General features: G+C 35.8%; 2 protein-coding genes across 3 annotated transcripts; one reads left to right on the top strand and one right to left on the bottom strand.

The window, feature by feature from the left end:
- The first annotated feature begins 231 nt into the window (after positions 1–231).
- Positions 232–1,931, top strand: LOC132698588 (ribitol 5-phosphate transferase FKRP). Of its 2 annotated transcripts, none has more exons than XM_060664772.1 (2): positions 232–1,071; positions 1,124–1,931. In XM_060664772.1, the coding sequence occupies exons 1-2, from the start codon at positions 352–354 to the stop codon at positions 1,910–1,912; spliced, it is 1,509 nt and encodes a 502-aa protein (XP_060520755.1). In that variant the 5' UTR covers positions 232–351; the 3' UTR covers positions 1,913–1,931. The 2 variants fall into 2 exon arrangements, with proteins under 2 accessions (XP_060520755.1, XP_060520763.1); XM_060664780.1 differs by having other exon boundaries at positions 810–1,071; positions 1,158–1,931.
- Positions 1,932–4,001: 2,070 nt separating this feature from the next.
- On the bottom strand, positions 4,002–10,265 carry LOC132706555 (mitogen-activated protein kinase 15). The gene is made up of 5 exons (XM_060677941.1): positions 9,757–10,265; positions 6,847–7,053; positions 6,086–6,226; positions 5,899–6,038; positions 4,002–4,871 (listed from the first exon to the last, which is right to left on the bottom strand). The coding sequence occupies exons 1-5, from the start codon at positions 10,020–10,022 to the stop codon at positions 4,120–4,122; spliced, it is 1,506 nt and encodes a 501-aa protein (XP_060533924.1). The 5' UTR covers positions 10,023–10,265; the 3' UTR covers positions 4,002–4,119.
- Positions 10,266–13,877: the final 3,612 nt, after the last annotated feature.

The following is a 13,877-nucleotide window of genomic DNA, read 5'->3' as shown; positions in this document are numbered from 1 at the left end:
AAATGCTTGCTGTTGAAATTACTAAATATTAAAGAAAAACAGTTTATGACTATTTGATTTTTGTTGAATTGCTTTAGTAGAAGAACAAATAATAAAATAAACCAAAGTTATAAATTGGATCACTATAAAAAATCATAGGCTAAAACAATGGGCGAGTAACATAGCTGATTTGTTCATTATTAAATAAACGTAAAAAGAAGAAGAAGAATATTACTGTGACTTAGTCTTTGATTATGTGGAGTTGTTTTAAATTTTGAAAATGTCCAATCAAAGATATTTTATTTTTGTGCGATCACAACTTGATATAAAATAAATCGCAATAATAAAGCGCATTCTTTTGATGACAAGATTATGCGTTTAAAATGCAGTAAAACACTGTTTTATGCTGTTGCTTTGATAAATATTTTGTTTATTTTTGCACGAGTGTATAATGCGTTTTTAGACTGGGACGTCGGTGTAAAGAATAAATTATCAAAGGGCCCTTCTAAACCCACACTGACTAAGCGGCTAAGCAGATTGGTTACGGTAATAATAAGAGAGTTTGAATCCAATGAAAATGATGTATTGTCAACTGCTCAAAACTTTCTCAACTTCTTTCCCAGCATGGTTGTATGGGTTTTGTACAATGACGTGATTTACCCCCCTCTGGATCTTGTGGCAACAAATAATTCCCAGAAAAACATTAGACTTCATAACCTCTCTCCAAATCTGAAAGGAAAGTTTGATGTTGCCTACCACATTAATACAAAATATGTGTTGTTTGTACCCGATGCAGTAAAAATAACGTCGAGGCTGCCGTTGAATAATATGGTGAGCCGATTAGAGAGTTACCAAGACCGACTTGTGGCTCTGGGAGTTAACGATCATTTAGATTTGAAATGTTTAAAGATTCATTTGAACATACGAGAGTGGTCACTTAAATATAGCTCTTCAAAAGGAGTTACATGCGACGGAGTGTCAGGAAAGCATTTGCTAATGATGGAAAAAGCAGTAATGCAGAAGTTGCACGATCCGTTTTTGTTTCCTTTCCCGCAAGCTTTGTATGTACAAACTGCAGCCCAAAATCTAAAGGTAAAGAAAAGTTGCCATTACTTTCATATATCATTTTATGTTACTATTTTAGGTTAGTATCATAAAAGGCTTTTCCGTATTCATAGGCCGCCCTATTCTGAGGTCCCATCACTCACAAATAAAGAAAAAGCAGAATGACCGAGAAAATTTTAAAAAGTTTTATCATGTGTTTAAAATTAAGCAAGTGATTCGGGAGAATGGAGCTACAGAGTGGTATGGGTGCAGCAGGGACACAAACATGTGTTTTGGCTCAGTCATCAATTCAATGCCCTCTTATTTGTATGAGAGAAGGTGGACACCCCCATGTTGTTTAACTAATTTACGGAAGACTGCCCGACATGTTTTTGCAACATTGGATGAGACGGGTATTCGGTACTGGTTGGAGGCTGGTAGTCTCTTGGGGGCCATGAGAAGTGGAGACATCCTACCCTGGGACCACGATGTCGACGTCGGTTACATGCGGGACGATTTACTTAGATGTAAAGCCCTAAAGAGAGCCACAGACAAACCAACCGTGGACAAAAAGGGTTTTCGTTTTCTTTGGGAAAAGGCAACCGAAGGTAATTTTTACAGGGTGTTTTTTAGTAGAACGAACCGAATTCATGTAAATCTATTCCCGTTTTATACCAAAAATGGGACTATGGTCAAGGATTCGTGGTTCACAGGCCATAAAAATGTTGAATTCTCAGAATCATTCTTGCATCCGATGTCAAGTATTGATTTTGTGGGGCGCAGTGTTCCCAGTCCCAACAACATTAGGGATTTTTTGGAGCTCAAGTTTGGCAAGGGTTGCATTGAGAATCCTCAATATCCCGATCCCTCCAAAATGAGTTTCCCATAACCTTTTTGCTCTACTATTCTCGGTACTATTCTCGGTCTAATATAGAATGTCCCTTCATCATTTTTGATGTTCTTGAGTTGTCTGGTGCTGCTAAACACGTGATATACTGGTGAATTCATAAGGATTTTTTACCATAAAAATCTTTTGTATAACTGATATTGAAAAGTCTCTAATTTTGAATTACCAAATAAATAATGGAATGTTCATATTCCTATACCTGTAAAGAAAAGGTAATGAAAAATATTATCCCTCCATAGGGACATTTCAAGTGCAGCAAAAATACACGGAAGAAACAATAAAGATGTTTCACTGCTATCATTGGACAATACAAACCCTAAATCTTTACCTATGTGACAACAGCCTACCTTTCTTGTTTCTCTCTTGTAGCAAATTGTATTTTTATTGCATTACTATTTATGTGTCTGTTTTCAGATATTAGCTAATAGACTCATTATCCCAATGGTATTATCTATTTGATTCGAAGAATATCGACTTTTGTTACACTCGAGATTTGCCTATAGAGGGATATATTTCGATACCAAGAATTTAATTGTTATGTCAATGACTGGCACCATGATTTCTATGATATATTTTTTTATTATTCAGTTAATTTAGAAACCAAATTGCAATAAAATTCTAAGAAATAAAAATGCTAGTAGTTCACACCAAAGATTGGGTATACTCAAACTGATATTGAAGTTCACGTTTTTTTTGTCAGGGTCATTAGATTTTAATAAATCGTTAATACCAATTTTGAAAAGCTCAAAACAGATTTTGACATCAAGTCATTCTATTGCATTCCTTTTCCCTTATAAGAAAATGTATATTTGTAACATTTATTCAAGTAATATGACAGAACTAAGGCTTACTTAGGCCTATAAAAGACTTCAATGTCGCAGTAATAGTTGCTAGTTAACGAAATGTGTTCCAGGCTAAACTGTAAATTGTACTTTTGTGCCAAATAAAGGTTTGCTTGACAATTTAATTCGGTTTTTTAATGTTACCGCTACTTAAACAAAAATATTTAAAACCTCTTGTTTTAGTTACTTAAATCCCTTTTGTTAGCTATAATTAAGGAGATAAAATTGTTAATGATTTTGGCTTGTGCGAGTTACGATTTGAAGTTGTTAAGAAATAATTTGCGATAGATCTAAAATAAGGAGGTTGACGTGCCAAATAAAACGAAACATATTATGCACAATGAGAAGTTCGTGAAAGTTGTGAGCAAGTAGTAATTGGGGAACGCCCCTTTGGATTGAAATTTATAAACAAGAATTGTGCTGTATATAAGGTCGTAGCCAACGGCTTTATGTTGTGGAAGATTATTTTCAGTTGGGAGTTAAAAATTAAATGTGCAAGCCGGCGTTTGTAGAAATTAGCAATAAATCGCGTTGCTTGTAGTTGTAAAGGTGGTTTGTCGCTAAATTGCAAAAATATGCCTGTTAAAAGGTTTAAAAAATAAAATGTTTACATCGAAAACCCTTCTTGACGTTTCTTCAGTGGCACCCATCAGTCAGAGCAACTTGGTTTGTGTGTGTTGAAGTTACTAATCTTTTCCTTTAATGTTGAACAACCGTATGAATCCATAAAGGCACTGAAATGCTAACGATATTAAATGACTTCTTTTTTTTTCAAGAAATATGCACATTAACCGTACAACGCAAACGCGAAACTCATATAAAAACAATGTCAACCTTTCAAATTTTACCTCGGAAGTAGCTTAATATACCTTCCGTGAGAGGTCTCATTGGATTGTATAATCGCGATGTAACGCACCTTATAAAACCACAGTCCGAAATTAAAATAAGATAGCCGTAGGTTCTATTTATACACTAAATATCCATTTGGATCCGTTTCGATATTTAGTTTACTGTTACTCTTGCCGAATCATAGATCGAGGTGAATGATAGACCCCCTCTCGATGTGTATGATACCGGCAAGTATACACAAAATGATGAAATATAAAAAGAAAGTTGTCTCAGTCATTTTCATCCTGTTGTGAGATAATCTGAGACAGATTTAAGATTCAGTGTCCGAATTATTTATTTCTCACGTGGAAAGTAAAGGAATGCATGAAACACTTCAAGTATCCAAATATATTTTCTGATGAAGACGCAACACTCGTGTATATGTATAAATATATAAAAATGAATAGCGAATAGAAAAAATCCTGTACAAGGTGTGCAAATACGCATCACTTAGCAAAGTCACCGTAGCCCCGCAGCTCTGAGCTCCATCAGCGCGCTCTGGGTGATGATTCCGTGTGACTTATTGTAACTGTTGAATGACGCGTACACGGTGTTCTTCGGTATCGACCTCTTCTTGGGTGCTGCTTCGGAAGTGGACTTCAGGTGCCCTTTGTAGAAGTCGCCGGCCGCTTTCAACACGGGGGTGGCCTGCGTTTGCTGCTGTCTCGTCATCGGCACCGTCGAGTCCGACTTATTCAGCTGCGGCCTCTGCAGGCCTGCGCCGGAAATTCGGTGCTGAATTTTAGACTCGGACTGCGACTGCGCGTGGCACCTGCTAGCGTGCGATCTGATATATTTCTCCGCATTTCTGGATACGTTGGAATAAACATCTGGCACTGGATTTTGTTTCACGCCACGTGGCTTCGCCACACCGGATCTATGAGGGTGATGGTGAACGCACATTAGTTCATATAGTTTGTTTCGGTACTCGTCTACTGAGAGTCTGACGTCGTCGTTCAGGGGAATAACCACAGTGGACGTCATCGTTACTTCTTGCCCGGGATCGTGGAACTTGGCGGTGTACTCGTGCTGTAACGCCTGATCCGCCTTGAGGCGTTTGTGTGGGTTGAATACCAGCAGTTGGGAGATAAGACCTACAGCATCGGAAGGTATTCCGGAGCCCAAGATGGTCCGCAGCGGTATCTTCTGACCCAAGGAAGCGTTTTTGATCATGGAGGACCCTACGCCCGATATGCATACCTGGCCGATGTCTGCAAAATGATTGAAAATTTTCGACACTTGTGTCCGGGCACACTTAGGAAAGGAGATGTCATATTTACTCCGGCTCTTAAAAAAATAAAGCGAAAATAGCTAAAACCTTTCCGTTGGAATTGTTCCAGCAAATCATCAAAATAATATGAATATATGAAAATTACTGCTAATATTCAATTTTTCGAGTAACTTACTTATCCTTAATTGCACATGGAAGTGGTTTTCGCAGTAGTGCACTATGCAAGCAAAATTTCTCTGAAGCTTTTCGTTTTTATATTAATATACAATGACAACTTCATTATTAGAAAATCATTTAAATTAAGAAAGTAACGTTAGAAAAAAGAATTCATTTTTTAAAAAAATGTTGTATTCATAATGATCTCTATTTTCTTGGCATGTTTTAATAATTTTTTAAATGTTATTTAAAATTTTTGTACCTGAGATTATTGATAAATCCCAATGATTCTCAGTAAAAATAAGCTAAAAAACGAGGGTCGGATTACTTTTGGCCTGACTTCGTATACTTATTCTGATAACGGCACTGAATTCTATGCAAATAATTTGTATTACAAATTTTTTTTTGGCAACCTAATAATTTTCAGGGAATTGGCAACATATATCACTTATCTGCAATCTATTTAGATTTAGGAACATCTAATATCTAATAATTGATAAAACGATTAGGAAATTTTGACTGATGAAAAAAATCATGATTGAGGTATTTTGCGACTAAACTAATAAACTTTAAAAATTAAACTTTCACATCCTTGTGTGCACCTGTCTGCAATTAGATGAACCTTTCATTAAAACCAAATGTATTTATCTTTCATCCATGTTTATAACAATTTTGCTCTGGATGCAAAGACAGGATAGTGCACAGCATGTTCCGCTTAAAATTTCGTTTTATGTGGATGTTATGTTAAGCAGAATCCACCAAAACTTAATAACAATATTTCTCACATAATTCAAATAATTCTCAACCCAAGAAAATCAACATTCTTTCTAGTCAAGGTATTGCAGTCTCACCTTCCGGGGTAGGCGTAGGTATAGCTGCCATTATCTTCTCCACCTGGTTGACGGTGGAGGTACCTGGAAAAATCGGCTTCCCTAACATCATTTCCGCCAGTATGCAGCCTAAACTCCACATATCGATACCCTTGGTATACCTGGAAATCTCACCATAATAATTATACGTTTTTAATAGCAAAGGTACCTTCTATTTGCGATTAGTATCTCGGGCGCCCGGTACCATCTCGTGGCTACATAGTCAGTCAACGTTGGGTCGCCATCTCCAATGGCGCCTTCAGCGCCTTGGGTCAACGATCTAGCCAAACCAAAATCTGCAATCTTGCATCTGCCAAAAAAAAAGCCAATTCGACACCGGTTACAGTCTGATAGACTAAAGGCGCATTATAAATAAATAAACCTGAGGGAGACTGGTAGTAATGAGTATTCTGTTCTGAACGTTAATATTAATGTCAGACAAGTGTAATAAGATATTGTTTTAGAATATTTCTCATTTTTTCTGCCTATTTCGGCTTTGTAACCCAAAAACGATTTCTTACATTCTCCGAAAACGTGGATATGAGCCCACAGTACTTAAAGTAAAGTGACTCACGACAGTGTTTAATAAAGGTAACGTTTTAAAATGCCCACACCTGATCAGTGCATAGTTGGGTAATTTAGAGTAGGAAGTAGAAAAGGTACTCTATTTTAAATTCTCAAGTCAATGTCTGGACCTTATGGGAAATAAATTGATACAAAATTTGAATGATATAGGCGTTTGTTCTCTCCTTACACTTTGCAACTTCTGAGGGACTTCTAATATGTATCTTAGATATATTTTTACACATAAAGCTCTCTGTACATACATGAAATAAATAATTAAATACTACTTTAAATGAATAAAAAATTAAATGTATTTGTATTGTTTATTAGCCATACTATAAAAAATAATATGTGAAAATACTATACCGGCACAGGCTGTCCAATAGCACATTACTAGGCTTGAGGTCGCGGTGTATCACATTCCCGGAATGGATGTACTTGATGGCTTTCAGCAGTTGGTACATGATGTACCGCTTGTGGATGTCCTTCAAGATGTTGCCGCGCTTGATGACGTTATGCAAGTCCGTTTCCATATACTCGAAACCAAGGTATATGTCCCTATTGTTGGCCGCTCTATGAAAATCAATATGTGTGTTATCGGTGCAACAACCCACCATCCCCACGTTTTGGGGAGAATAAATAGTGTTTAAATGATTATCAGTTTGAAAAATTGTGCTGTGTTACTTTTATCGGAAATTTATCGATCGAACGCATTGTGGAGTGTCCAAAGCATAATTTAATTACATATTTTTTTAAATCTGGAAAACTATTGAATTTGGTTTTGGAGACAAAATTGTTCAGGATACCTCGCATACCTGCCTCAGATCTCTCATAACATTAGTATTAAATCCACTAATTTAAGTACCTGTAATTAGTTCTCTAAAAGCTGAAGCACTCAAGCAACCCATTCAACAAGCAAAAAGCGAGTGAATATATTTTTGTAGTCTCAATTCCCAGGTTTCCCTAAACGAATTTAAATTTTAATAGTAACAAAGACCAAAGTTACATTGCTAGAAAGTGTAAAATTCATGTAACCGTCAATTATTATCCGAAATTATTGTCTGAACTACCATACATGCTTCAATGTTAGAAAGAAAAATTTGTTTTTCCAAAGCTATGAACCAATCTGCGTTGTCGGTTGAATATTGTCACCTATTCTTTTGGTAATAGCTCTAGTAGCGTAAACTAGGCTGGCGCTGAATTGAGATAGTAAAAAAAACCTTATTAAGTTAATCCCAGTTTGATGAAGTTTTAAAGTTTCAAATGTTGTATTTATTTGTTGTAGAATAGTTTTATTCGATAAGTTGTGGTTAAATATTGTATTGTTGTCTAGAACATCTCTTGTTGCACAAGAATTTGGTGAAGTTATATGAAAAATGCTTGAAAAATTCAACTTTGTGGCGGGTGATCATTGTTAATGCGAGAAGTTGTAAGTCCCAACTAATTTATTGGGGCAGTATTTGTTTATCGACAACGGGTAAAGTTAAAATTTCAATAATTGCCAATAAGCGCTTTTTGCCTTTCTCAAATTTCAAGCATTTTTAGTATTACTAAAGAAAACAAAAATGTTGATCATGGACGCGAAACTATTTTTTACAAATCGCCATGTATTTCCGAAACTAACCGAAATTTGGGAATGGTTAACAACCTGCAAAAATGTCAATTTTTTTCTAATTTGAAGAAGTATAATGTCGAACAAGTTGGCCATGGAGCGGGAATTCAAAGTTTTCCAACATATCACTGCGATTTTTTTATAAATATGCTAACATTGTTTTATAGCTAAATTTACACTTTAATTTATATTTATATTAAACATTTTAAAGTAAGAATGGATTTTTCACCGATGAAACTCTACCCAAATCCGTCAGCTTTCAGCATTTGTATGCGCGAAGTACCGAAATACGGTTCTGGCACGTCATTGTGGAATTGCGAAACTATTTATTTTTTCAATTCTAGATTTGAAAATAGGGTAAGTTGTAAGTCCCAACTAATTTATAGGGACAGTATTTGTTTATCGACAACGGGTAAAGTTAAAATTTCAATAATTGCCAATAAGCCCTTTTTGCCTTTCTCAAATTTCAAGCGTTTTTAGTATTACTAAAGAAAACAAAAATGTTGATGATGGACGCGAAACTATTTTTTACAAATCGCCATGTATTTTCGAAACTAACCGAAATTTGGGAATGGTTAACAACCTGCAAAATTGTCAATTTTTTTCTAATTTGAAGAAGTACAATGTCGAACAAGTTGGCCATGGAGCGGGAATTCAAAGTTGTCCAACATATCACTGCGATTTTAGTACGATAGAACTTGCTTCTAGTTGGAAAATATGTGTAGAACATGTCATCGAAGAAAAAAATGTTTACAGATGAGTCCAGTAACTATAGTGATTATTTTGATGTAGAATAACTTTTTTTTATAAATATGCTAGCATTGTTTTAGAGCTAAATTTACACTTTAATTTATATTTATATTAAACATTTTAAAGTAAGAATGGATTTTTCACCGATGAAACTTTACCCAAATCCGTCAGCTTTCAGCATTTGTATGCGCGAAGTACCGAAGTACGGTTCTGGCACGTCATTGTGGAATTGCGAAACTATTTATTGAGAGTTAGGAAGAGAAACCCAATTGAGGAAGGCCTGCGGTTAGATCTTCATATAAATTTACCAAAGTTAAATACCGGATAATGTCGTAAAAACGGTATATGGTTCGGAGAACTCTATGACAATTTGTGTGTGAATTTGAAAAGATTTTGGACAAGTATTACTTCAGTGTATCTGAAAATCAAGAATCTATCGGTGGATACACTTCACAACTATAACACAACTAATACAACGTTCTGGACGCGCGTTCGCTCACTAGGTTAACATCATAATCATCATACACTAAATTGTAGTTTATATCGTAATATAAACTAAACTGTAATTATGTCATGATGTCTAAGTCTAAACTGTAGTTTTTATTATGTACTTAAGTTAAGTGAAGGTAGTCTAGTAACCCAATTAGCGAACGCGCATCTTAAACGTTGTATTAGCTGCAATATCTCGGTAAGCAGTAAGTAAACACTTAGTGCTAAGTTTGGCTTTCTTTTTAATGATAATGCTGTGTTTGTGAATTCCAGTATGCATATTATTTCAGTTGTTTCAATAAAGAAACACTGAGTGTGCTCAAGAAAAGGCAGAACTTTGTCTCGCAATGAGGAAAAAATGTTCTTGCTCAAAACGCCACAGTTTTATTTCTAATTCCTTTCCTATGGCAAAATTTCACACGTACCTGTGAATGCTGTGCAACCTTACGATATTCGGATGGCCCTTGAACTCCTGCAGGAACATGATCTCTCTGAAGGTCCTCTGGGCATCAGTCTGATTGCGGAACGCGTCGAAGATCTTTTTAACCGCAACCACCTCTTTGGTCTTTCTGTCCACAGTCTTCCACACGATCCCGTAGGCTCCCTTACCGAGCCGCTTCTGCACGTCAAACCTTTTGGCGATGTGCTCGTCGATCTCGGACATACGGTCCTTGACGTTCTGCTGGGCCATTTTTCGATTAATGTTTTTGTTACGAAACCGAATTCATTTTGTTGTAGGGACGATGTCGCGACGACTGACGTGCGTATAAATGACGGCGCGTCGCGTATACTGCCCGATGTTTTGTCATTAAAATGTGACTGCATAAATATATCTGTCTGTCTGAAAAATAGACGGGATTGTTTATCCGCGATATCGGTGACCGGGTGAAGGGGAGAAGAGTGCGGGTCGTCAAGACGACGGGGGCGCTTGTTGGTTCTCGCCGGGCTGTCATGTGACCGCGCGCAATGTGACAATTTTTTTCATGTTATTACTTATTTACGGACGAGTCGGTCGAATCGGGCAATAGGCAATTGGATCAATGAACGAGGTCAGTACAGCCTTCGGTGAATAATTTAGTATGAGTGTTGGTCCTCACCCGGAAGGGTTTAAAAATTGTAATAGGTCGCCTTTAAAAGTAGCCCAAATACGTAATTTGGGTTTTATTTGTTTTTTTTTATAAAACAATAGTTTATAAAATTTAGATCTTCTAAAGAGTGGTTGAAAAACTGGTATAACAAGCGGGCCTAATAAATGTCCAAATACATATACTGGATTGTTCTAAATACAAAAATATTAATATCCGAAAGAAACTATTCTTTAACAGAACCCCACACTCAACATGGTGGCAGCTACGGATCTAGAAATAAAAAAGGGTTCCAAGGATGGCCCACAAAAAATAAATTAGACCCTGTCTTAATACCCAATTATCAATCGAGTTACGAGTTTTCACTCTCTAAAAATTTGTTACTCGGAGGTTACAATCGAATTGTTATACCCCACATTACAATTACGTTTTAAAATTTATTCACGAATTATATTTTTGTCTTGCACAACGTAGACATCGAGCAAAGTCATCTGTTTAGTGGCTCGTTTTATGTACTCAAAATAGAAAGTTTCGTCAGAAACTGTCATCAATGCATTGAACATCGAATTAATCCAAAAGAACCAATGATAAGCAGCCTTACATCTCTTTAAGTATAATAATGTATGGTACTTAATAATTAGTGTTTTTTTGAAATTATTAAGCTTTGTAAAATTACAATACAATATTTCTGAAGTAGGTGCGTTCAGATAATGGTCCACAATCTCGTAGTGAATTTTTAATTTTTTCCAAAGAATTTGATTTTACAAGCAATGCTCACTTTCCCAATCTAAACTATGAGTTGAGTCCGCAGTTAAATTAGCAAAAATTTAATTAAGGATAACATTCATAAAGCGTTATTAACCTATAGAATGTATGGCAGAAAGATTAGGTCCTTTCTTCCAATGTTGCCAGTTAAACGATTTAGTACGTTTAAGTTCATTGAAAGAGAGAGAGGGAGGATTGATCTAAAGGTTATGTTAAACAGTTTAATACACACTGTACAAAAAATAATATGTGATTTAAGAATAGGAAATTATATCTGGCTGTATTGATCGACGAGATCGGCAGCATTTAATTCCTGCACCGTTCTATATAGCAAAAACTAACCAACAGTTTACCTCCACATCAATCTTGCCCCAAAAAATTTTTTTTTAGAAATGACTCTTCCTAGAGGGTTAAAAAACCTCAATATTTGAAAGGGTATATAAATGTATAAAATATATATTTTATATATAAATATATAAATTTCATTTTAATATTTGACTAAAAGAAGGAAATGTCAGTCTTAAGTCAATCTGAAGTGCCCTGTTCGTGTCAGACAACAAAAACTCAGGCGGATCTAATAGATATACCAAATATATACGTTGTATACTGGATTGTTTTAAATAGGAAAAAGTTATTAATATCTAGAATCACCGATTGTTTAAAAGAACTCCAAACACAACAGATTGTTTCTACCATTAACAGAAAACGAGAAATAAATATAAAAAACTATTAATATGCAATAAAGCTACAAAAAAAGAAATAACAATTTCAGCATCATCACAAAAACTTTATATGCCATTTGTAAACTTTATATTAAATAGTCATTATATATTCTCATCATTTTTAAACATAATATTTGAATTCGATTTTTATTCAATCAAGAAGACATCTCGGGTAGGTACACAAACTGCTTGGCCAAAAGTATAATATAATAATAATATTGTACTTAATTTTTGGCATAACTACGACATATTAATAAATAATAAACGGTATTTCAAGACTATGTTAATTGCGCTTAACTTCCGCGTTACTGAGTTAGCAACCTCTTCCAGAGGAATGCCTACATGATAAAAAGATAACAGTAAAAAGAATCATCAACAGTCAACAAAGTATTAGGTTGTTCGGAAAGTCATTTCGTTTTTTTTGGGGAACATGAATGACAGTTTTCGTATAATGAATAAATATTTTATTAAATTATATATTGGCCATTCTGGTCCAACACCTTTTGGCATCTTTCTGGCAGTAACATAATTCGCCTCTCATAAAAGTTTTGGTGCTTGCTGGCAAAAAACTGGTTCAGGTGGTTTTTGACATCTTCATTTGAGGTAAAGGTTTTGCCATCCAAAAAATTTTGCAGGGACCGGAACAAATAGTAGTCGGAAGGCGCCAGATCTGGAGAATATGGTGGATGTTGCAGTACGTCCCATTCAAGCTGTAAAAGTTTTTGGCGAGTGACCAAACTTGTGTGAGGTCTCGCATTATCCTGGTGGAACACTACACCCTTCCTGTTGATTAATTCGGGCCTCTTCTCTTTAAGTGAATCATTCAATTTGTCCAGTTGATGACAATAGACTTCTGAATTAATCGTTGTATTGTCCGGCAAAAGCTCAAAAAAAAAACGATTCCTTTGACATCCCACAAAACGGAGAGCATCACCTTTTTTTGGTGAATGTTGGCTTTTGACACGCTTTGAGCCGGTTCATCTTTTCCGCTTCATGACCTCTTGCGTTTAACATTATTGTATACAACCCATTTTTCGTCCCCAGTAATAATCCGCTTCAAAAATGGATCATTTTCTTGACGTTTGACGAGCGAATCACACACGTCAACGCGACGACACAAATTTCGCTCCGTAAGGACATGGGGCACCCACACATCGAGCTTCGAGGTTAAGCCCATGCCTTTCAAAACAGTCGAATTCGACAAATTTAATCTCTCACCGATCTCTCGTGTGGTTATTCGCCGATTTGCATCAACTAATGCCTTTATCGCATCTTTGTCAGCTTCGACCGGCCTTCCAGACCGTGGTGCATCTTCGACATCAAAATTGCCGGATCGAAATTTTGCAAACCAGTTCTGGCACTGGCGTACTGCTAACACGCCTTCTCCATACACATCCGTCAATTTTTTTCTCGCTTGGACAGCATTTTTACCTTTTCTGAAGTAAAAAAGTAAAATATGATGAAAATGCTGCTTATTGCTCTCCATATTTAAAAGGGCACCAACCAAAAACTACTGCGTAGAATTAATAGAACTTTTTCACACACAAGTCTTGCAATACCAGCTCTCAAGACATATAATGGTTATGCGGCTTAAGTGTGAAGTTGGTTGCGAAAAAACGTAATTAAGTCCTCTGACGGGAAAAAACGAAATGACTTTCCGAACAACCTTATATAATTTCCATTGCAAACCTGTGTGTGCGCGTGTTTAGTATAATGAAACACCCTGTATCTTTTTAAATAATTTTATTAATTATTAGTTTTTTTATGAGTGGGTCTAAATCTAAATCATTCACTGGAGAGATGAGGAAATACAATTTCAAATAGCCGTCGAGAGATTCGAAGGATTCAAAATAAGTAAAAAATATGTGTCACTGATAAACACACGAATATTTTATTCTATGAAAAATTCTGAAAATTTAAGGTAAAAATCTGAAATTCATATTCAATCACCGCAAGAACATGCATTAAATTTAA

The sequence above is a fragment of the Cylas formicarius genome, unplaced genomic scaffold, assembly GCF_029955315.1.
Source record: "Cylas formicarius isolate icCylForm1 unplaced genomic scaffold, icCylForm1.1 PGA_scaffold_10__41_contigs__length_53128322, whole genome shotgun sequence".
NCBI lineage: Eukaryota > Metazoa > Arthropoda > Insecta > Coleoptera > Brentidae > Cylas > Cylas formicarius.
Note: the sequence above shows the minus strand (reverse complement) of the source record. Positions and strands in the feature narration are given on the sequence as shown.

What these genes read in the sequence shown, in the direction of transcription:
- LOC132698588 (XM_060664772.1), top strand. Translation starts at nt 352, where the DNA reads ATGCGTTTAAAATGCAGTAAAACACTGTTTTATGCTGTTGCTTTGATA. An exon ending in CTGCAGCCCAAAATCTAAAG is followed by an intron (nt 1,072 to 1,123) that starts GTAAAGAAAAGT and finishes TTACTATTTTAG; the next exon opens with GTTAGTATCATAAAAGGCTT.
- LOC132706555 (XM_060677941.1), bottom strand. Translation starts at nt 10,022, where the DNA reads ATGGCCCAGCAGAACGTCAAGGACCGTATGTCCGAGATCGACGAGCAC. An exon ending in AGGTTGCACAGCATTCACAG is followed by an intron (nt 7,054 to 9,756) that starts GTACGTGTGAAA and finishes TGATTTTCATAG; the next exon opens with AGCGGCCAACAATAGGGACA. An exon ending in CTATTGGACAGCCTGTGCCG is followed by an intron (nt 6,227 to 6,846) that starts GTATAGTATTTT and finishes TTTTTTTGGCAG; the next exon opens with ATGCAAGATTGCAGATTTTG.